Raw genomic sequence first — 25,061 nt, 5'->3', positions numbered from 1 at the left:
AACACTTTTTTTTCTTCTGAATATGATATCCCAAATAGGCCATAGAAACCCAATACATGTTATACAAAGGTTAATCACCGTATTTACAAAGCGAAGAACAATCCTGACTGAGTTTCAATCACTGTTGCTAGGAGTTAGCTAAAATAATTATGGTTCCATGCTAGCTTTTTACTGTTAAGAAACGGGTCACACTATCTGTTGAAAAGAGAGTCGTGTATGCCTGCAAAGACCTGTTCTGTTGTTCAGTGAAAAGTTTGGATCAGATAGCGAACTAAGAGTTTGAGCCAAAAACATTCAAGCTTCTACACAGAAGTCCGGAAGCTGGCAATTCAAGCTGATTAGAGCTTTACCTGGCTGAACAGGCTTGATGCACCCTGAAAACATTTTAGTTCAGTCTGCAGTTTGGCCATACGTCTAATCTTGTTTTGGAGAGTTCTGGCTTGGTTTAGTTCTTGTGACTGCAGAGATGCACCACGTTATGAGCCAACTTTAAGACAACCAGTATTACCTTCACAAATCAATTTATCAAACTAGTTTGAGAGTGTTTTTCAACACATCTGGCATAATCAATTCTGTAATTCAAAATGTCTTTTGCACTGTACAGTTATGGAAAAGATCATATGCTGAAAAGTCTCCAAGCAAACTTTATATTGAATACAAAAATTATTTATGAAAAATCCGTGATCCACAAAGTGCTTAGCATTCAAGTGGTTGACATAGCAATTATATAAGCTCATAAATTTTAAGTTATCAGGGCTGTTACCATCTTGAAAAATATTTTTCACCCTCCATACTGCAGGTTTTCAAAATAGCTTTCTTCGTAGAAAGCTCAAGGTAAAATAATGTATTACTGTGATACAGTATACCTTGTGACTACAGGAAGACAAGCTTGGTAAAAAAAAAAAAAAATCACACAAAGCACATCTCAATAGATAATTAATAAAGTTTCATTCACACCTAGTAGTGCAGAAATTATATTTTTCTTTAAAAAAAAAATCAAAGCAACAACCTACAGTGATTTTCATCCAAAATGCCAACAGCCCATACTTTGCAAGTAATAAGGAAATAAATGCCTAAATTACTAACTGAAAAGGATTAACACAATATATCACAATATTTTAACATTAGTTTTATCTCCATATAGACAAACCAAATATAACTTATTTTAAATTATATTTATAAACTCAACTCAGTTTCATATAATATCTCTCTAAAAATATTTTTTGGAAGCCATTGCCATATGTTTAAAGAATGAAATAGCCTCCATTATTGTGTGTTGCACCAAAACAAATTCAAGCAGATTATCAGAGGGGAAAAAAAAAAAAAAAAGAGAGAACCTGATCATTTTGATTTTTATTTGAAACAAAGGAAGCCTGTTTTACCTCCCTGTATATAGGATCACAATGCTACATCCAATGTGTTATATTTTGGCTTCTTTTGTTATTTACTAGCAGTATCTACATTATTTAACAAAAAAAAAATAATCAGGCAGAAATCAGAACACGGTTGTAATAAAATATCCAGGGTGCGATATTACAGACGTTTTCAATGAGCTGAGCTGAGCCATTTTTATACTACTTCGGCAGGAAGTGCTTTCTTAACCCTACAAATAGTTAAGGATATTATCTACAGGTTTGTAAACAAATTACATTCTTTTTTAGGACATAAATAAGTTAAAATAGTCAGAGCAATTTGAGCAGAAACAAGGCAACATGCCAACAAAGAAACTTTATATATATATAACTATATATATAGAGATAGATATATACATATATATAATTAATTATGTATATACTTATATGTATATATCTCTATATATAGTCTCATAAATGTTTAAGTTCCTCTGTCCAACTGGTGCAAATCTACTGTGCAAGTTAAGCTTTGCAACTTCAAAAAAGTTATTTAAATTAATCTATACAATTGAGTCCATGCCACACAAGCATTTCAAAAAACTCACAGACCAGTGAATTGGATAAATAGCCTCAGAAAGAAGTCCTCTGCAGTTCCTGCTTAAGGAGGAAAAAAAAAAAAAGGAAATAAAAAGAAACAAAAAGAGAGAAAGAAGGGACAGAAGTGTACAGTACATTCATGCAGGAGGATTTTTTTTGTGTTTTTGTTTTTCTGAAAGGGAACAAGGGGGAGGGGTATGTAAATCAGCCATTCATTCTTTCCCCAAAACCATTGTGATCAACAATTCATTCACTTGTCTCAGAGTGAATAAGAGTTCAAAACAGCTTTTCAGCCAGCAATGTTTTTAATATATATATTTATATAATTCGGTTGCTGTGGGTTTTTTTATTTTTTTTTAATTTTTTTTTTTTTGCAGTGACCTTTTCAGCTAAAGTGATGTCTCCAGGCTATGTATTGGGCTTCCTGGACTAGAAGAGGTAGCTGATTTACTTGTATCAGTTGTAAGATTTATTCCACTGTCGATAGCACTGTTGTTCTTGTTCAGCGAAGACGGTGGACTTGAGTTTTTCTTGAGAGCAGGGTCTTCTTCTAGGTCTGTGTCATCAATGAGTGGGATGTGGGGCTGGGAATCTTCTATCCTAAATTCAGGATGAGTCATAAAGTTGTGAATAGAGGTTCTAGATTCTGGTTTTTCTAAACCTTCATAGAGAGAGCTACGGAATGCCTTCACGACGCGGATCTGGGGGGAGAAAAGGAAAGAGGCGTCAGTGGCAGCACCTTCAAAGGGCAACGCTGTGTTAGAGAATACTTTGTGAAAAATGTAGCTTATGGTTAGGGCAGTGCAGGCAGCTGAAGTCCATAGTCTCTGGATGTTATATGCATAAACGAGTGGCTCAGTTATGTGCATTTTGAATATCTGTATCAACTGCAATATTAAAATAAATCAAGTTTAAAGCCATCAAAGAACTGATGGGAAGTACTGGTTAAAGAAAGCGAACATCCACTCGTGTGGTACATCCCTAGTAAAAGACAAGCCATGTTAATTGTAATGCAAATGTAAAACCATGCATGTTGATAGTTTTGCAGTGAGTAAGTAGGAAGGCTTTTTTAATTAAAAAAGTCTCTTTTGTATTGTTAAAAAACCATTACACATAACATATCACACTTCACAAACAGAAAAGCACAGAACACAGACACAGTTGGATGGGTACGTATGAGACACACAGGAGCCAAGTGTAAAAACTATAAGTAATACCAATGTTTTAAAGCAAAATCTAAATGAATGCAGCCAAGAGCACAAAAAGCCAAGCAGACAAAGTACTAAGCATAATCATGCTACCACAGGGGAAAAAAAAAATAAAATCACAGTTACCACATGAACAGAGATAACTTGCACACAACAACTACACTTGGAAGCCTGGATAATGTGAACATAGTATTGTTGAACCAACTTTTATTTTTCCTTCATGCATATGTGAGGTAAACACTCGAGTATAGACCCACTGTTCTAGCCATTTAACTTTTATATATATAAAAACATGTAATAAAATAATGTATTGATTGTTGGGTTGAATTGAATTATATTAATCAGCAAGCTCTTTCGTTTTCTGTGTCTCGGTTGTAAAACTGTAAAGTTAAATGCTGAAAGCGACACAATTTATGCCATATATGCAGTCTTTAAACTAGGTCGGCTGACTTACGCCAGGGTTGCTCTAATGTCCTTAACCACCTGACAGTAGGAACACAGGTGAAAAAGAACTACAAGACTGTCGGGAACAGTGCAAATTGCTCTCCCAATGAGAGAAATGAGAGGAACAGAGTGAGGAGCACTGCAGAGCGGGGACACTAAGTCCCCTGTGGGTGGGCAAAGGGAGGGATGCTGTCTGTAACCAGTGACCTACCAGTTCTGAAAAGAAGTGAAGGGTTGTGCTGGTTTACTGCTGAAAAAAACATAACTTTTTGGAAGGGGGTGAGGGGGCAGAGAGGAAAAAACAGAATGGCAAAACGTGATCTGTTGGCAAATGTTTTATGACTAAGTATGAGTTCTATCCTTCTACTTCCATGTAGTCCATGAGCGAATTTTTAGCATTTCTTAGAGGGGAGACCAAAACACAGGCAGAGGCAGAAAAGGTGCAAGCAGGCATTGTGAAAGCTTCTCCAGACACATTTGAAATGGCTTCGGTGGTTGGTATGTGTATCTTTTTACATGTATAATATGCTGCACGTTACCGGTTGGCCTAATACACCACTAATTTGTAAAGCTTTAATTCCTCTTTTAATTGGCAGGCTGCATTTTAGTAATGCAATGGGGTCACAGTGTTACAGCTGTGGGATCTAGCTGATCCTGTCGTTGGAGTTGCTCAAGTTGCACAAAATTTCAGCACATTTGGGAAAATGGATGACTTGTATTTTCATCTCTTTGACCTTTGTCCTTGTTTACATTCTCTAATTTGGATATTCATCATCTTTCAAAAATCCTAACAGCAAAACTAAGTCGTGCCATCTTCAGATACGTTGCCTTTGGTCAGTCCAAACACTCCCCCTTCTCTGTACGCAGACATTTGGCAACAGCAGAGCACAGCAAAGAAAGGGGTTCATGTGACTGCTTAGCTCAGACTGAGGACTGGCATGGTACAGATCTTGGGATACTAGAAGATTTCAGGAGGTTGGGAGAGGTGCAAGACAAGAGGAAGATAAAAAGAATAAATTTTACATGCTACAATCATATAGTGTACTTAACACCTCCTTGACAGAGCACCTGGAATTATAAACCAGGGTTTTACGAGAGCTGAATCTCTCCGAGTTGTGCTGGGCTATGTGATAGTTCTGTATAGTGAACAAACAGACAGGGAAAAGAGATTCGTTTTCATTACTGAAGATAGGATTTGAACTAATGGAGAGGAGGGGACATATTAATTCCCTCATCATCTATACCTTTCTATCTTGTATTTTAAAATGCAAAGTAATTAGTCTAAACAACAAAAAAAATAATGTTTTTTCAAGGCAATCTTACTATATTGTCCTATTTTAAACCAGGAAACAACTTCTAACGTGCTTACTTTATAGTATGGGCTAATATAGTGACATTTTCTGCAAAGCTACCTATTATTTCTGACATCTAAATAAAAGTAACAGTCATTCAGTTGCAGCTGTTTGCTGTATCTTACTAACAAAATAATTTCATTCTCTTGAATACAGCCACTTCTTATTGCATAGATTTAGGTTCTACTTGCCAGCTGGATTCTTTTTAATAAAGTAAATTTTTACTGAAATAAAAAGGTTTGCAATTTGATACTATGCTTGACCAGATCCAGCAGAATCCAATGAAAGCAAAGCTTTTCTTCAAGTCGCGCAATCTGGACCTAAGCCTCTGTGGGCTAGCAAGCGAGGAGCAGATCTCAATTTATGAGGCTCCAAGATCTGTAGCAGGGAAAGCATCTATATTGCATTTAACACCAAAAATTGGCATCTAATTTGCATTTAATACCAAGCTTTTAGACAATCTAGCTAGCTGACTAACATCTTAAACAGCTGAGGGAAAACTACAGCTTTAGGTGGATTTGAAAGCCAGTTATGAAAACCCGCCTGCCAGGGCCTGAAGCTGGTACTCTGCAGCGACTGCTTGAGCTAACGATCCCCTGAAAGAAAACACTACACTAACACCTTGTGCTTACATGTGGTCACACAACAATCTGAAGATACAACTGCAGAATGTACAATGAGCCAGCAGTCGTATCACGTTGTGTGAAGATCTGTGGCAAACTTATGGCATGGACTCTCTGAGTCTTGCAGGAATATTTACATGTTACTAGAACAGCTTCTACTTGTGCATAGTCATTTTTACTGGAAATACTAGCTTAAAACTAGTTCAGATCTGCTGATACATAAAGTAGTTAATCTTCTCACCACAATGGTAACGTAAATGCCAAACTTGGGCAAATCTCTAAAGCTCAGAATACATAAAGTTAGCTTCCTAGTAAGTTTTCTTCACTAAGAAACTGTAGAAAATTACCTTCTTTTCTTAAAATCTTTCTACAGTTTGAGAGATGTATATATGTTTTCCATCGATTTGTCACTTAAGGAGAAACTCCCTCCCCAACTTTAAATTTTGCGTATTTAGCTTGGCATCTAGAAGAAAATTTTATGGTTTTAGTGTCACACCTCATTCAGTGACCGAATTTCTGCATTACAATATAATTTAAAATCTTGTTCATAGTCTGTCCCCTAATGCATCAAATTACTGCTTAGAGAAACGTAACTTGCTTCTTTCATTATGTTAGTGGAAACAAAGGTATAGAGTTTGTTGGATACAAATGATGCCATTTTAATTTATATGTAATAATACTGGCATATTTAAGCTAAGACCTAAAAAATATTATGTACCCAGAGTTACATGGCCCAACAGCAACAGATTCTTTTAATACATGCTTAAGTTCAAGATTTGAAATAATATCTGATTTAAAAATGTTGAGGGGCTCTGCTGAAACAAAGCCCACGTTACTTTTTTTTTAAGCTAAAATAAAGCGGATGAACTTCATAAAATGTTATGGTTGTACAGCATGTAAAAGCAGGGACATACCCATGATGGATAGAACCCAGAAAGTGTTGGTTTAGTATGAACTACGTAGAGTTCATGTAATGGTATTTCTTTATGACACTGACAATGCCAAGGGAAGACAAACAGTGTGATACAGCTCCCTTTTCTCACAGTAATGGAGACAACAGAAAAAAATGAACTGCTTTTAAACAAAAGACTGTGGGGACAACACTTCAGGACATTTTTGACATTGCTCTAAGTTTCCACTTCGTTCTTCTCTGTAGCTGTAATAGAAAAAACTCTTCAGTTTCATCCCACCTTGAAAGTTAGATTTATTACACTGCATCAGGCAAGAAAAATAAAAAGAAATAGAATTTTAGATACTACAAATTTTTCCCATCAGAATAAAAAGATGAAGTTCAGAATCTCACTCCCAAGTACAACAATCTAGGCAAAATACACAAGGCCTGATAAGCATCATCAGATGTATTATGGTTGGTAGTGTGTGGGCTTATACTCGAATGTTTACCTGGCTTCATGTAAGCCAAGTATCTTGAGTTTGGTTCACATTCATTTCAGGCTCAAGGTTAAAGACTCACAACCTCTTTTTATTTCACTCTCTCCTGCTGAACCCTTTTGTCCAATGTTCTCTAGCCCTCTGGGAAAACAAACACATTTAATATTCAGACAGTAGAGAGTAGGGCACTGCAAAAGCAAATAAATTCAATACTGAAAGATCAGTAAGATGATTAGTATAAAATTGTAAACAAGTGGTCAATTTTGCAAAGAGATGCCAACTCTTATGTGTAACTGACACTGTTCTATATCAAGACTATAGCTATACAAAGGCAAATGAGTTTGGTCAAGTACTAGTGCATATATAAAGCTTTGAAATAGAAGGCATACCTTCAGTGTATTTGTTTTTGTCTATTTTTTAATCCTCTCGGTTTTAAGTGAGTAAAATCAGATTAGGTATCCACAGGAGGAGATATTGTATGTATTGGAGTTACTGGTAAATGTTGTGGCTAGTATGTTCTGGATTGTATGATGCAGAAGTTGAGAAAATTCAAAGATAAAATAAAATAAAAAATTTTAGAAAAATTATAATTTCTAGGCTTCTGCTTTAATGAGTGAAACAGATACATAACATTATCTGTGCTACTCTCTTTCTACATAAATACGCAGTAAATCCAGTAAGTGCTGCTGAAAAGTCAAACCACATGTAGGAAGAGGAAAACAGAATACCTACATATCCTGTGCAGTCCTCAGGCCTGACTCTCACAAAAGGTTCCCATGGTTATTATTCCACTGAATTCTAAAGCATGAGATCAGAACCATTTGCAGGTCTTCCACTTTCCATAGCGTATCTCCTTTATTATAGGACTGTTGCAAAATTATGGAGTCTGGCATTTTTGTATCAGATTTGGCAGAGTTTAAATATATTATACAATCCTTTTAAAGAATGTATTTCTGCATTAGGAGTCTAAACCTTCTTGCCGTGCCATATCTCCAGTTGAGGACTTGGTTTTATATTTAGACTCTAAACCTAGTTAGTTTCCCTACAGGGAAGATACACAGAAGGTGGTTTTGGTCTTACATATCCCAGCAGGATTGTGAAATCTTGGTTATAACCAGTGGGAGCTTCTAAGCTTTGGTGCAGTAGCTCTGTCTCTATCAGGTGATAGTTTAATAATGTTCCAAAATGGCGTAACTTTTACAAACGTAATTTTAGATGTGGACTTCGTTTAAAGTCATGTTCTGCTTGTTCCATTTCCTCCTGTGATCGTTACACCATGTTGCCACAGAAAGCAACTGACATTTTCACTAAGGCTAGTAAGCCCACTTGACTTGGCCTATGATCTGACTATAGATCAATATGGGACAGTATTCTTTGCCTTAGCATTTATTAAAATAGAAGAGTTATTTTTTTTTTTTAAGATTTTTTTTCCATTGTTCTCCATGAGAAAATTTGATCCAAACGTAAGATTTTATCTGAAGTTTTAGTTGTAAAGTCAGTCCAGATGAATGATGATTACATTCATAGGAAACTAAATAGGTAAGAATATAGAAAAGCAAAAGCTGCTGGAACAGTGTATTGTTTTGCTTGATACAAAAAAAATCTGACTTTCATACATGACAGACTACAAATAGATAAACTAAGCTGGCTCTCTAACATTATCTATTAGTAAATGGACTGTAACATGCACGAGAATTAAGCGTGCTGGATGTTTTATGTTAGTTTGTCACAATTTGCAGATGCTTACGCCCATGTGCTACTCCAAGGCAAGCGTTGCATGTGTAAAGGAAGCTTCTACCTATAAATGACAGTTTCTTGGTGAGTCTGCTGTCAACTACTTTTTAATTAAAGGGAGAATGAAAAAAGTTGTTTTTCCATGCAAATTAGCCCCACCTCTGAAGATTGTAGCCCCCTCCAAAAAGTGAATCAGAGCAAAAATACAGCCTTAAGGGTGCTATGCTCTTCTTTTTCTTGAAAAGACTTTTTAAAAACTGACCAAACAACCAAACCAAAAAAACCCCAAAAACCTTCAAAGATCTGTATGATGGAAAAATGCTTCTGAGAATATTTTGTGATTGTTTGGTAATATTTTAATTGGCTGCTATAAAAACTGGAGTCATCACTGTGTATTTTTTCCTGTGCAATCCTTTCAAGCAGCTTGTTTGAGGCCACTGTTGCTAGAGTTAATATAACAAAAAGTTTTAAGTGATTCCATGAAATACTCACTTCTAAAAATCTCAGACAGAAATGACAGACCTCAACAGAACAAAGAAAAGGGAATTTGCAAATTCATAAACTACAGCAGATTCACGATTTTGGAGGTTGCCTTTTGGTGGGTTTGTTTGTCTGTTGTTTCCCTGATGTTTCCTACACTTAACAATATTTTTTAATTATAATCTTTTACGAAAGAAAGGATTTTTTTGGTAACGGACCTGCAGTTGCTGTCTGCTTCCACTTATGAACAGTATTAACTATATATGAGAGTGGGAGGAAGGAGGAAGAGCAAGTACAAAGAAATTTGTGCACAATGTGCACCTTTCTTGGAAAATCTGAAACCACGTTCTTTTGAAAGAGCTCCCTACTGATAATAAAACAACATCTGAGAACTAGATATAAACAGATTAGGATAAAGAATCACTTGTTTACTTTGTGTACAGTCAGATCTACTCATCCTCTACCTAATTAACCAGTGTAGTAGCAAAGGCTTTAAGCATACCCTTAATTTTAAGCACCAGCTAACATTTTGTGTTACTAATTCTGAGCTTCAAAAGTAAAAAAGATGCTCCATTGCCCCACTGGATCTGATTTTGTTTCCCCAAAATAAAACGTAGAAAGAAATGCATATAAAATATATATCCATCAATGCTGGTAAGGGACGGCAATATTTTTCAAAAGGGATAAGAGATTCATAATACGGACCGCACTGTTATCAATTAATGCTGATGTCCAGAAATGTGTAATTTGTTATTGGCAAAAACACCGTGATAGCTAAAAATACCAACATAACTAGGGAAACTTTAGTACTGCCATAAATATTCCTATGTATAAATTACTGTTAATTAAGGTATTCCACAACCCTATGGAAGATTTGAATGTGCCATATTTATGAATAGCTGAAAATTTCAGGTAATAACTTGCTAATCTGTTTCACAGACTACTGTAGATGTGGCTGCATTTGACAGGCAGATTTCTTTTTAAGCATGCACAAACCTTTGAATCAAACATTTATCTGCCCCAAAATACTAGAAAAAGTACATTTTTTAAAAATTCCAAAATGTTATTCTAAATCTGCAGAAGAAATCTCACAGATTGGTGAGGTGTCATAATGGACTACATATTAAAAAGCTATCCAATTACTAAAGAGCTGCATAAATGCTCTGTTCAATTAAACTTACATATTCTTATTGACAGAGCACCATGTGATGCTTGTATTTTTTATCAAGTATCGATATCAGAACCCGTAATATCCTGATCGTTGCAACATGCTGAGCACTGTTTCTCTGCAAATGAACCTTCCTGACAGTATCTCCTATTGGGCCCTTTCACGTATTACAGCTTTTTGTCTTTGTTATACCCTTAATGTTTCCCCTTGATACTCCCCATAATATATCTCCATATGCAAGATTTTTAAGATTCCTGAAGAGAGGGAAAGGCTTCGAAACCAGAGGTACAATTATCCCATTATTCCCTCCCACCTCCGAGGAAGAAGGTAAGAATTTAGGGTTTAATTCATTCTGAGCAGCTACGAGGGAAGAAGTCAGTCCTGTCCCACCACATACATTTTAAGCAAGGAGCTGAAAAGTAGACCTAGGGGTGCATTCTGCAACTGAAATTTTCTCAGAAAATGCCGATTCACAAAAGCATATTCCATTTCTATGAAATTTGGATTAGGAGAGGTTTTCCAGATTCTGGAAAATGAACAACCAACTATAAATACCCAACTGAAAAATAAAACCCAATTTTTTTTCTTTGCTTTTTCACTGTGATGCATTAGGTTTATGTCATTGTATTAATAAATCAAAACATTCCCTAAGGGCTAGGGGAAGGGCTAGGGAAGCACACACCGGTTTGATACTAAACAGACATTCTAGTGCAGTAATAAAATACTAACGGTACAGAAAAACCACTTTAAAAGGCCCGAACTTTAATTGTCTTCTGCTATGGAGATACATATCTCCGGGAGCTTAACAAATAAATCCTATGGTTTTTATTTTACTGAATAAATACGGTCATAACCGATGAGTTCCATGGACCTGTTTTGTTTTTCCAAAAAAACAGAGACACCGCAGACTGCAGCAGATTATGCTTCCTCCTATTAATTGACTTCAGCCCATAGCCTAGGAAGGCCTTTGTCAAGACACAAGACTATTCGGTTCTTAGTTGCTTTGCTGCAATGGAGAGAAGAGAGGGAAGATAAATTGTCTGTTTTGGTTTTATCACATCTATCCTTTCAGAGTGCTGCCTACAGGATGTTATTGAACCATTCACCACAGCAGAACGAGCTGCTCTCTGTTTTCTGCTCAAACGTAGAAATGTTATTACGGGAACTTGTTCCCTGGATGAAGGCTGGTTTGTGCGTGGTGCTTTGTGTCCTGCTCAGGGTGGAAATGAGGGCAGCTGCGCCCCGCGTTCTCAGAGGCAGGTTACAGTGCCTGTGGCACAGCAGGGCCACGCAGCTCGGGGTCTTTGCTCCTCCCGATTGTGCTGCCGCCCTGACGCGGCTGGTGCCGGTGCAGTGAAAGTTAGCCGGCCAAACTGCCACCAAGAAACGACAGGAAAAGATAGAAATTTTCCCCAGGGAGCAACTGCCAAAGTTGGAACCTTAATAGCTTGTTCGGTTCTTAGCAAAAGCAAACTTTCTGCTTTAACTTTTAATTCCAACAAAACTTCCAATGCATGTCTAAAACTTTATGCTTCATGTTGACATACTGAGGGGGTTTGCACTCAAACTCAAGGGAAAGGTCAGGCTTCCATTTTTCTTCTCCAGGAGTTCTGGAATTTTACTTCCTTCTCTCGTCTGCCTTCCCTCTCTGTGTTGGCCAGGCAGACGAGACTGCCTTCTTGTCTGTTTGGACAACTTTTCACTAAAACTTGCATAAGGAATATACTGCATTATTTTGTAAAGTAAGTAACAAACACGTAAACTAAGCTCTATAAATTTAAATGTTCTTTTAATGCTGGCTATGCCATAAAACAAAATAGCTACTTATGGTCCTGAATAAGTAAAAACAAAAAAACAAAGTTAGATCTGTAAGAGTCTTCCTGATTTTACTGTCAGCAAAGCAGCCCTTTCTTATGAGCCGCTTCAAAGGTTTTATTCACTTCACTACCTCTTCGCTAGATGCTTTGTTTGCATGTAAAACAAAGTTGTGTCGGTATTACAGTGTTTAGAAACCCGCTTCTTCTAACAAATAAATTTGTTACCACATTTATTTTGTTATTTCAACACTGTCCTTTAACTTGTCTAGCTCACTCCTTCCTTAACGCTTACCTCCCAGTCAATTTAGAGATAACAAATCTATTCTTTCATCATCCTTGTAAAACTTAATCCCTTAGGCTTGCATCACAAACCAGATTCTCTATCTTCTTGTTCCTTCCTGTACCTCTACTAATTAGAGTACATCTTTCCTGGACATAAGTGACCTATATTACACACAGTCTTCCAGATGGAGTATCTTTTAGCTGACAACCTGTATTGCTTAATATAGTTGTAGAATCGTTTAAAGTACTTATTTTATAAGCAGTAGAAAATATATCAAATGCGTTTGAGAAAACATGACACCAAAGCCTCAAATAGAATCTCCATACACTGGATAAGAAAAATGACTAGGAATTCCTGTCCTAACAGTAAGGTAACAAAACTTGCAATGAATCATGGAGAGTATCTACTGTACACAAAGTACTCATTGTTTTGTGTTTCTGGGTATGTGTAAACTCATCAACATAGCAGGACAAAACGGGAAAGGGCAAAGTAGCTTAGTCTCAAACGACCGCTACGTTAAGTTGGCATCTCTGTAGGTCTGATGCATTAAGAATACACACTCACGCCCAGCCGCAGCAGCAGAGGTGCTGGTAGGAGAGGAAAGAGCATTGGATAACGATACGTGACTAGGGCTAGAAATATTGGTTACATCCTGGGTCTGGCTTGTGACGGAGGACTGTCTCCTTAGAGCCCCCTGAAAGGAAGTGCCACTCTTGAAAGTATTGACTACTTCGATCTGTAATGGAGGAAAGAATGAGACAAGTTGCTTAAAGTATGGATACAGTTGCATAACTGACAGGAATAATAATGAAAAACAATAAATCAACCGTGCACGCAGTTTTACTTCCATTGAAACAAATACTTTTAAGTGTTCCTTTTAATGTTTTTAGATATGAAATGATCCAAATTTTCTGCCTGGATAAAACGAAACAGCTCCACAGGAGGCAGTGGAGCTGCATCAGCTTAAATAACTAGAAGATTTGAAATAACAATCTTTAAAATTTAAACCATTTTATTTATATGTAAATAAAGTAAATAAAACTGGAATACTTGATATAACTAATATCCACTTATTCCTACTGAGAATAAAATTACTTTGGTATTGCCCTCTAGGTGTTCTTCCAGAGGCAGGAAAATTCAGTCACTTAACTGGAATTTGCGGGGGGGAGAGGGGGTGGGGACGACACCCAACCAAACCAAAGAAACCTTAAAACATACAAAATATAACTCCATTTTGTCTAGAAAAACAAGGCTGTCATTATACCAGCTTAATAAAATACAAAGTGTTCCAATATTTTATCTGAATTTTTCTATAATGAAAGTTTATATAAATTAAGCATAGTGATAATGAATATCGGTCTTCTGTAACTACAGATTTTAAAATATTAATATTTTATCTTATATAGCGCGCTTAAAATCATAGAGAAAATGATGTGGAACTGGATTGACTTCTGCAGCAAATAACATTGCAATTTTCTGCTTGTTATTTTCGTATGTCTATTGTAGCCACTGTTTGATGTCCCCATCCTGAATACCTATCCTGAGTGCTTTATTCATCGACACAGAAGATGAGTTAAAAAACAGCTGAGCATTGCAAGGCATTCTTTGTCACCAGTATAACCCAATAAAAAGCAGGCTTTGTGTAGAAATGTAAAGCTAGGGATTGGCAGTAGATAATAGCAAGGAGTAAATATATGCTACAAATCCCTCCACACCAAAATGTCCTCTTTCTTACATTGGTACAACCACAACATGACAAAGCAGCAGCAGTAGTATCAAATAGAAGAATTCAACCAACTACTTATTTGAAGTAACCCACTGCTACCAGACTTCTATCTTGTAACCCAGATTTCTGAGGATACACAGCCTAGAAAGTAGTTGGGAGAAGGTAAAGTGGTATATTTATCAATTAAAACAGCACAAATCTTGGTGCAAGCCCTCCTAGATTTTACAAGTTGAAAGCACTATAATAAATTGGCTAACATTTTCTGCTGTGGTCAGCCTTGGGAATAAAAAAATTCATATGGCTTCATCTTTAATGGTATGGATGTATCCCCTCCCATAATCTTATCTTTGGTCATCGTTGTTTATTTTCCTGCATACTTTTCTGGGAATAATCATATCACTGTAGCCAGCTGCAAAAGGGATCAAAGGTTACTGCCGTAAAATTGTCATGCTGAACTATGTAAAAACTATACAAACATGAAATAGCTGATTTGTTCACTGACACGCTGTTTGAGAGTCCTGTTTACAACATCCATTTCAATATGTGCACACTAATAGACATACAGTATTTAGCAGTCGTCACAACATTTTATAGCTCTGCTCTCAGTGTTTTCTGCAGCAGACTTATTTTGAATTACATATCCAGTACAAATATCACAGTAAAAAAATACAGTATGAGGTGAGTTAGCATATGGAATAGGGGTACGAATGAAGCATTAGCTAAGGTTCACATTGGCATCTAGAAGAAAACGTATGGCTCAAACCATTGGTTATATAGGAAGGCATACTAAATACTCACCTGAAATGTTCGCTGTACAAAAGTAGAATTAAATACAGATCTTGGGTTTTCATTATCTAACACAGGTGATAGAGCACTCTTCAAAAGAGACCATTCAAAAAAGATTTTTAAGACTCTTACTGAGAGCATGAAGTGCGGATCACCTTGGAAGACACAGATGATAAATCCTAAGCCAAAAGGCACCTCTAGATGTACAAGTGTCTTCCTGATAAACTGAAAGACTTTAGCGTAAGACTGAAAAGGGAAGATCTGTACTTAATAGTTTCTCCAGAGAAAAGAATTACAGATGTGTAATTTACTCCTTCTCCTGAAGAAAATAACCACAGATCTTCATGAATGTAATTCACAGGGGAGAGGATGAAAACCTTTTCAGAATCTTAAAAGCTGAACATGCAGGGCTGTGTTCTGCCTGAAGCCAAGAAAGAAGAGAAGAACTTGGCCCAAACAAAGAAAAAAGAGTTCACGGGAATAAATAAATAAATAATGCATTTTAAATTAAGATGTAATTTTTTAATTACCAAAAAATGCATTCATAGAATCATAGAATGTGTTGGGTTGGAAGGGACCTTTAGAGGTCATCTAGTCCAACTCCCCTGCAGTAAGCAGGGACTTCTTTAACTAGATCAGAATTCATTTAGAACAATTCAAACTCCTAAAAAGGAGAAAGTAAATGGTGAGTCATAGATTATGGAAAGTTTGAAAAATTTCCAGCAAAATATAGGATGTAATCATATTTGATTATAAGCCTTCAGGTTTACTGTCCTACATGTCAAGCTCATTTCTAAGGTTGGAATTTTTCACCTCTCATTTTTCTGTATGTTCTATATTCTAGAAGATGCATATTTTTGAGGTACGCACAGCAGAACTAACATATTTTTCTAATGTTTAACACGGAACAGAAGAAGAATTTCTGTTGTCATTAATGTTAACAAGACCCAGGTCTCATTTCACCTACTCTCTAACCAGGATATTCTTTAAAAATCAAACCAAACCAAAACAAAAGAATCCAAAAAACCACAGAACAAAAAACCAACGAAAACCCCAAAAAACTTTTCTGCATGAAATAAAACAATTTCCATTCCACTTACACTGGGCTACTGCAACGTTTTCTGTATTATAAGCTATAAGATCTGCCAAGATGGTATGATGAGTCTTCTCTCAACTCTTTTATTCCTTTAGAATGAAGAATATGTGAGAACTGCAACAAAGACTTGGAAAAAATTCCTGAAAATGAGCAGAGGCTGAAAAGCCCTATAATTTAAGACCACCTTTGTATCTTTCTGAAACTTGCATAACCAGGATGAATCATTTGTGAAACTTCATGTTACCGGTCTTCTGAGAGAGTTATCCCGTAAGGAAACACTTCCATTCAAGGAGAACAAGCATCCACCCAGAGAAGCCCTACAGTATATTTATAAGACAACAAAATACCTAAATGAACAAAAGAAAATCAGAAGTAGACAGCCAGTCTCTTTGACTTAGTTATGTGCATTTTTCTTATACCTTTCTTTAGAGTAAATTCATGCATGTCTTCATAGAAATATTTGTGATGTTTCAGTATGAAGAATCGACACGGGAAGTCCTGCCTCTGGTGTCTACGTTTGAACCCTCTATTTTGAGAGAGGGTGCGAAAAAGAAAAAAATGTCTTTAGTGCTGCAAGGCTTTTGTCAGTGTTGATGTGTTTTTGTGGGAGCATTACAAGGGAGATATGCCAGTTATCTGAAAAAAAACCCCCTATCATAGATTCTTTATAAGAGTTTTAGGAGTGAAGGCTTTTGTTGAGTGCTGTGGCTGTCTGTCCAATAATGACTGAATAGAAAATAAGCCAAAATAAAGATAATCTAATATACAGCACAAGTGTATGACAGTGGAAACTGGTCTTGTTAGGATTTGAATGATCAGTCTAGTCATGAGAGAGTCTAGAGTTTATTCCTAATCTTACTGTCATCCTCTTATATATATAAAGTGAGGGGATGCTCTACCTTCTTCTTCCGTATCTCCAGAAGTGCATTAGACATCAGAGGATTCTTGCAAATCCTCCAGCTCCCCAAGGATGCTACAGACATCCTCATCTTCTTCCATCAACTCTTCTTTAGCTGGCTTCCTGAGAAATGTAGTACAAGTGTATGAATTCATTTGGATGGGCCACAACACATAGCGCATCAAAATGCGCTCAACTCAAGGTCCATCTAACAATGGTTCTAATTTGACCTGCTTGTTAAGTTCATCATTCTCCAGTAGACACCTTCGAACTCTTTTTGAATCTGTTGGCCCATTTCTTTTTTTCATTATCATTCCACAGATGTGAAATGGATGTAAAAATCAAAGTCACTGAATAAACAAAATGAGAAAAAAAAAATCACAGAGGCCTCTTGGCAGGAGAGCAACAGTACATCCTACCGAGGATATTTCTACAACTAAGAGCAGAAAGGAAATGAAGAAGATTGATGTTAGCAAAGAAATATAATTAATGTTCATTTTGTTTTAAGTAGTATAGAAGAATAATAATTTATCTGTGAATTAAGTGGACAAAGATATGCAGAAGAACTAAAAGCTATCTCTCAGCCTAGAAAAAGAACCGTAAGCATGTAATTTGCTTTTTTTGTGCTTGTAGTTGTTTACACTCACCACAACCAGAAAGACATCCTGACAGAAATGCCAACAGGCAACACTCCTCCTATAGTCATCAGGAAGAAAAGAATGCACATTTAGAGGCCATCTTTTCATAAAGACCACCATTTCCTGGGCACCTGTTTGTCACCTTTAGACTGTGACAATTTGAATTTTCTCTAATGATGAGCGCTCCCAACTCAACAGAGTCAAGACACACAACCCCAAAGCTGAAGATCTGTATTTAATTACTTACCACAGAACCGTGGGAATTTGCCCAGACCCAGTTTCCACCCTATTTCTTTTTTGCTCTGTGGATGCACTAGAGACCTAACTGTCCTAGTTTCAGTTAACTGCCTTCCCGCACTTTTCTCTAAAATGCATGGCTGCATCTCTTTCTCCAGCAAAAAAAGTATTAATTTTTAGATGGAAATAGGGAGAGTGGACTGTTTCTCTTGAATGAAGACAAAATCTTCCGAGATAAAAACGTTCTTTAAAAGATACTTTAAAGAAAAAATATTTTTCTTAATTATTCATCTCTTTTTCTTGTAAGCATCATGTAATACATTCACATCTGACATGGCAAGCCCATATCTGTCTTTCAGAGCTGCTGCCTTCTGCAAGCTGGCACAAATACTTGATCTTAGAAGGATCAAGTAGAGAGCACTAGAGTGCTATAAAATATGCTACTCCACTGCAATGAAAAAGGTGAAATGGTTCAAATAATCTTTTTTTAGCAATACATGACAAATTTTACTAGATATCCTAATCTATACTATATGTAGCACGATGATTCAGTGCAAATATGTAGTATATTAAAAAATGCCGTGGATTGTTGTATTTAGCAACTGTTGAGGTTTTTTAAAATAAAAACACAGATATTTCTAAGAAGTCATTCATAGTAGCCAACACATACATTTGAATATTTAATGGATGCTTAGGCCCTTACTACTAAAAATAAATCCAGAACCACATTTTTCATTACCTAATAGGAAAGAAAATAAATACCTTTTAATCATGATATATATGGTAGTGCCAGAACAGAAAAGATTTTTTATTATCCAATGGTACTTTATACTTTAGACTCAACAATTAAAATGATTCTGTTAGTGCAGAAGTGGCAGCAACAATGTGTTTTTGACAAAATAAAACAGTATGTTACAGAAAGCCTTCATCACATTTTGCTAGCCATTGCCACAGCTAGCATTGTCCAAATAGCACTGTTTTATGAGCCATCATCACTGAAGTCGAAAAGAACGTCCGTTCACAGTAATCTCAAAAAAATTATTCCTATTTTTGCATATTGCCATTTTATAATCTTTCACTTTCTCTCTTCTGCTATACACACCCCCCTTTGTTCAGTTCACCTCTTTTACTATCGCACGTATTCCTCTCTCAAAAACAGAAAAGCAACGAAAGAGTACCATCATTCACACACACAAACTCTCTGTGGCTTTCCTTATAACATTATCTTGCCTTGATCAAAGATTAAGCATTTATTTTCTAGACCGTGCGGGCATTTACTTTTAGCATACCTGGGTTTGGATTCTGTTGAGCCCTCTGAACCAGAGAATTTGTCCACGTCGAAGTTCTCTCTCTGCATGATCAATTTCTTCCACATCTTCATTGAGTTCTTCTTCAGGGACCTCCTCCTTCTCAGTGAGCCTCCCTGCCTCCTTTAAAAACTTTAGCCTACTTGTTGGGATGGTTGCAATGACCTAAAATTATAAAAAAGTACTGAAAACATAAACCTCATTCAATAACAATGTGCTAATACGTTCTAGTATATGTGCTACTATAATAACGTGCTAATTACAAAAGAACACTGATGCTTTAATGAGATCTATAAACTTTTAGAAAAACTAAGACAAGCATATTCATAATAATACTTCACATTTATGTAACTCCGTTTTAGTCCAAAAATCGTTAAACAACATTGGCAATAGGCAGCTGTGGAGCAAGTTTAAGGCTGGAAAAAATGTTGTCCTTTCTCAAAAAACTAAAAGCAGATGTAAGTATTTGAATGTAATGAGTTAAAAAAAAACTCAGCAAGACTCTTATTTCTGAAATTAAGAGTTTGGGTATTTTTAATGGTTGGTAATAATCTAATGTATGTTAATGCCAGCTGAAAACTAGGTGCCTCTCATGCTTATAAATCGTCTCATGCTACTTCGGCTCACGTATTCAGCTTCCCTTTGTTTCGGCAAGTTGAAATTCTTTTCTCAGCATTTATCAAAAAGGAGGTTTCTGAAAGGTGTGGGTTTGACTGTCTCCCTCTTTGACTTCTTATAGGGCCCTCTCTTACTCTGTTATTACTAATAAATTCTCATTAATTCAGCCCCTCTTCTTATTACGTTTGTCCACCAAATTGGTCCTTTGAAGTAATTAATACAGGAGATGGCTAATAATCTTAAAAATTTGCAAATACTGTAGTTACACAATGTTATAACGCAATTATTTTAAATACATTTCAGTGTTGCCCTCTCGGGCAGTCATTTTCTCTTTGTTCTGATTTCTTTTTCCAACTTGAATAAAAATATGAGCAGATGGCTATTTAAACAAGACATTACCTGGAACATATTGAGAGCTTAAAAAAAAAATCTCTGATAAAGTTAACTATTATTAACATTTAGCAAAAAAGTGCTGCAATTTTCTTTTTTGTTTCTCTTTGTTTCAGCACTGAGCAATCACATCTCTGAAGCTCAAATGTGGGAAAGATGGAGATAGAATCGGACAGCTGCAGGAAAGCTGGTGAGGATATATCTTACAGTTTTGGTAAACTGGAATGGGTACAGTGAAGACACATGAAAAGGTACCAAATAATTTCAGGATGAAAACAAACTGGTTTGCTGAGGGTCCCCTTGACCCTCATGATCCACAACTCCACTTTTATTACATTATTTTTAAAGACAAATGAAGAAATGTAAAAAAAAAACCCAGTTTCTACACCACTACAGAACCTTTTTAAAACGCATTCTGGGGTTTGAAAAACATGATGTGAACTTGGAAAATTAATGAATTTGTGTGACAGGAGCGAAGACAGAACAGGAGAAAAAAAAGAAAAGGTAAGTGCTAGTCATTTAAATACTTACTGAAACTGCTTCAGCTTCCCAGCTTTCAAAACACTATAATGCCAGCACTCTACAGAAAGAAGCTACTGGAGATTGTTTGGTATTGGATAAAAGTGGTGGTGAAGAAGTACTTGCGAGACAGCACACAGAGAAACAACTGCTTTTGGTAGTGATTCTGTGAGACAGAACATACCTCTCCTTCCTGACCTCTCTCAGCCAGGCTGATAAATTCTGCTCTAATTCTTTTCTTAGGATGTTTAGATGTCTTTTTGGTTTGTTCATTTGCTTTCCGTATCTTCAGACACCTGCCCAGTTCAGGTAATGGCAGACTCAATAGACTGGATGTGGATTAAGGAACTAAATATTATTCCCAGGAAAACTATCATGATTTTCAAAAGTGATCAATAATTCTGGGAATGTAACATGAAATATCTGAGAAAGACCTGGTTTTCAAAAGTGATGAGGGCCACCTTTTAGAAAACTGTCCCTCAAAGCAACTCAGATTGGCTTCCTAGAAATTACACCTTAAAGCTCTTTTAAAAGTGCCAACTTTAACATCTAAACTTGAAAATCTTGATTGGTTTTAGTGGTTCACAAGAACAGCAAGTTCAGGAGACTGTGATAAAAGAAAGGGATAACAGATTTGTTGCGTGCTGAACTAGAATTAGTCATAGCTAGAGAGAAAAGGCTGAGAAGGAAGAGAAGCACCTCCTAAGGAAAAGAAGTCTCTCTTGCTGTAGAGCTCCAGGAAGAGAAGACTTGCCACAGACTGTGTTACCATGCAAATATGTAAATAATGCATTTTTTTAGCTTGTGTTTTTCTTTTCTGATCACTAAATACTGACTACAAGAGAAAGATTTTTTCGCCTCTGTATGTGCTTTACGTAAAATTGCAGTCTTTCAGTAACAAAATTGTTGAGGTATTCCAATCCCAGTTTTAATTTAATGGCTACGCTCTCGCAATAAGGCTTGGGCAACTACGCCCATCTTTAAACTGAAAACAGATGCTGATATTACTCTTAGTTTTTAGTGGTTATGTAATAACCACGTACAACAAAATTCAGAAGCCAAATAGTACATTGATCAAAGGCTGTGGGAAATTCTTCACAGCTGAATGATCTAATAAAATTGGTAGGATTTTTCTCCCTGTCCCTGCTTTTCCCCCCCTTTCCCACAGTTGGTATTTTCCAATCAGTTGGAAATGTATCTTTTCTTTCCAAGATTTACCAAACTGATCTTAGGTTTTCTCCCTGCAAGGTCATAAATCAAATCCCATCTTTAGGTATTAATTACATTAGAACAATCAAATAGTGGTGGTTTTCGGCAACATGTGCATTACAAGCTGCCATGACTCCGAGCTTATTTCTCAAAAAAAATCTGAGGCCCAGAAAGTTAATTTTTTCCGTAAGAGAACAAATAATCAGTTTTGAAATCTAGCATCTATTCATTACAATTCCATCAGAACCATTTCAGTATTCAACTGCAGTTGGCAATTTCTTCGTAGTGGCAAACTAGTTGATCTATACGTATCTTTACATCTGAGGGGCAAAATGTAACTTCACATTTTTCACATATCTTTTTTTACTGTGTCAGGTGGCATCAACTTAAATACATTAATAACGCATTCAAAAATGAAAAAACTAACATTATTATTAACTTTGCAATACGTGTTTGTACATAAAAGAATAACGTAGTATTTTAACAATACTGGCTGTATCTGTATTGTTACTTCCAGACAATCACATAACTTATTTATCTCGTTGACACTTGGGTTTACATCTATATATAATTTTATATTAGGTAACGATGACACAGGTTGTAGCAGAATTTTAAAATGACACTTGAATTAAGCTGCGCTTTTCCGCAACTATTATAGGAAAATATCCTTTTTCTTCCATCCTTCGCACACAGAAGTAGGTGGATGGGGGATCGCTGCTGGGGTACCTCAAATGCTCTGGACTTAGTCCTGTGCCAGTACCATGGCTACCGTGGATTGACAGAATGGCAGTTTCAGCAAGGGACTAAGTGGGTTGACATAGAACTGGAACTTCTTTTCACTTTCAAAAATTCGCCCTGGCTGAACATACGCATGCTACACTGGGTACTCTGTCGCAGGGAAGCTCACCCTGCATTTGCCCTTACTATGCTTTTTTTTGTGACTAGAGGACTAGGTTATGAATAAAACGTCTTTAAGGAAAAAGCCTAACTGAAGAAGACCTTGGTGAGAGCACGCCCTGCTTAAGGAAAGAAGAGATATGAATTAACAAAAATCAAAAGGAACAGTGGGATAAATTATCCTTACTACTATGCCTATTCTTGAAGTACTTAGAGAGCACCCTGTATTTCAATGTGTGCTAAATACGACATCGTGAGAGATCAAGGAAACAACAGTATAAATAGGATTATGAACGATATCAGATCTTTGATTGGTTTAGAAAAAGAAAAGAAAGAAATCTGCTTATTCCTGAATGCTTACCTGACCCCATACAAGTTCTCCTAATCCAATAAATACACACCACATCCACTGGTCAAGCTGCAGGGGAGAACAGCTAAATGGTTTTCCTCCAAACTGGACAATTACTATCTACAACGAAAAGCAGAGAAGAAAGGGGGTAAATATTTTCTGGGGAAAAAACAAAACAAAACACTGCTCCCCAAAACCACCCAAATCCCACAAAAAACACCCAACAACTTTCAGTCATATTTTACTTGAGATTTTACTTTGTCTTTCTACATATTACAGCTCTGCTGGTTTGATTCCAAGATATTTTACCTGTAGAATAGTCAAATGTATGATTAACAATGAATTGTTTAGTGGACTGAATCTAAAGAGCACCCAAAATCAAGACACTTATACTCCAAATACGGCATTTGACACTCTTAAGCGGCACTAAGTCAAGCTGCCAGAAGTACATTTTTGGAACCCATCCCACAAAAGCTGCAGAATCTCGGTCACTAAAAACCAACCCACACAAACTTATGCCCACTGACTTAAAGCTCAGAAAAATCCACAGTGGTTCAGACTAAGTCTTCCTTAGCTTCTTATCTAAAAACAGCCTTATATAAATGCCCAGGAAGAACGAAACCAGGACCGTCCCCATGTATCCTCCCAGCTTATGAGTATTCTCAGCTGCGGATATGATGACCCTGATGTAGTTTATTTTGGAATGTCCACTGCATGAGAGATTCTTCTCTCTAGTTAACATTTTATTGTACGCTTATAGATCGGTTATCATGGATAGACTGATGATATACCAAAATCTAGTCCTGTTGGAAACAGAAGGTGGGAAAAGCACACACCTTGCAGCAGGATAACCAACACACAAAGAACCTGAACAAGTTTCTAAGCCTGCTTAGAGTGAGAAGGTTTTGCTAACTGAAAATCAGCTATTATTGATACTTTTAGTTCGTGCTGCTGCAAAACCAGGGACCTGAAATCACAAGCCAGTGATTTAGAATTGTCAAAGCCTGCAAAACGGAAGTTCAAAGTAATTTTTATAGTCTAAGATACAAAACAACACTAATACATAAAGCAGTTGCTTTCCTGTGTGAGTGAAGAATAATAATTAATAATAATAATAATAATAACAACAATAATAATAGTAATAATAAACAAAGTGGAAAAATAATAATAAATAATAATAAACAAAGTGGAAAATCAATAGAAAGACTGACCTTCTGCTGTCCCAAGAAAAATGACCTGATTTTTGACATAGAATTGGAACTTTTCACTTTCAAAAGTCTGCCCTGGCTGAACATACACATGCTACGCTGGGTACTCTAGTGCAGGGAAGGTCACCCTGCATTTGCCCTTACTTAACAGCAAGTAAGAGTCGCAGCCCTTTTTGATTCATGCACAGAAAAAAACCTTAAGGTAAACTTCTGATGCACAGTTACTAGTTCTTGTCCAAATCATTACCTGAATAGCAAATGTACCCAGTACAATAGTGCAAAAAATAGGATTTCTGAAGATGCCATCAAAGACATTTCTTTCCCCATGGATTTTCCGTGCGTTGATTTCATTGAAAAGCTGCATCATGACAAAGGTGTTGAAGATAATGGTGTAATGCTCTGAAGGAGGAGAGTGAAGCGGTGCATTCCTCCCACTGTCAATCTTAAACATTTTCTCACCTAGGTATAAGACAAAAATAAAGGTTTCCACTAGAATAAATTATTCAGACTTTAATTTATATTTTCCTTATTTGCTTTAGCTAGTTGCCTCCTGTACTCTGCTTTAGGGGCTTTCTTTCTGCACTTACTATAGTATAGGCAGAATTTATAACTCCAGTGATAAAAGATATGTAAACTTCCTGAGCGAGAAGATTCTCAAATGACGATTTTTATCTGATAACGCAGTATACCTACACAAATAGTTTTCAGTAGTACTTTTCCTCTAATCAAGTAGTAA

The 25,061-nt window shown here is 36.4% G+C and overlaps 1 protein-coding gene across 10 annotated transcripts in view; it reads right to left on the bottom strand.

Annotated features, from left to right (window-relative positions):
* Window positions 1-621: 621 nt before the first annotated feature.
* ATP2B2 (ATPase plasma membrane Ca2+ transporting 2) overlaps window positions 622-25,061 on the bottom strand; it is a 429,010-nt gene continuing 404,570 nt past the window's right edge. For 5 of the 10 annotated variants that reach the window (XM_054216330.1, XM_054216334.1, XM_054216335.1 and 2 more), the window contains 5 exons: window positions 24,573-24,784; window positions 23,130-23,237; window positions 19,118-19,300; window positions 13,097-13,183; window positions 622-2,650 (listed from right to left, as the gene is read on the bottom strand). In XM_054216330.1, coding sequence (XP_054072305.1) covers window positions 2,339-2,650; window positions 13,097-13,183; window positions 19,118-19,300; window positions 23,130-23,237; window positions 24,573-24,784 — 902 coding nt within the window. In that variant the 3' untranslated portion in view covers window positions 622-2,338. Of the gene's footprint in view, window positions 2,651-13,011; window positions 13,184-19,117; window positions 19,301-23,129; window positions 23,238-24,572; window positions 24,785-25,061 lie in introns of all 10 variants that reach the window. The other 5 variants (XM_054216338.1, XM_054216339.1, XM_054216336.1 and 2 more) reach the window with 3 other exon arrangements.

The sequence above is a fragment of the Rissa tridactyla genome, chromosome 10 (genome assembly GCF_028500815.1).
Source record: "Rissa tridactyla isolate bRisTri1 chromosome 10, bRisTri1.patW.cur.20221130, whole genome shotgun sequence".
NCBI classification, from domain to species: Eukaryota; Metazoa; Chordata; class Aves; order Charadriiformes; family Laridae; genus Rissa; species Rissa tridactyla.
This window is presented reverse-complemented; position numbering and strand designations above follow the sequence as displayed.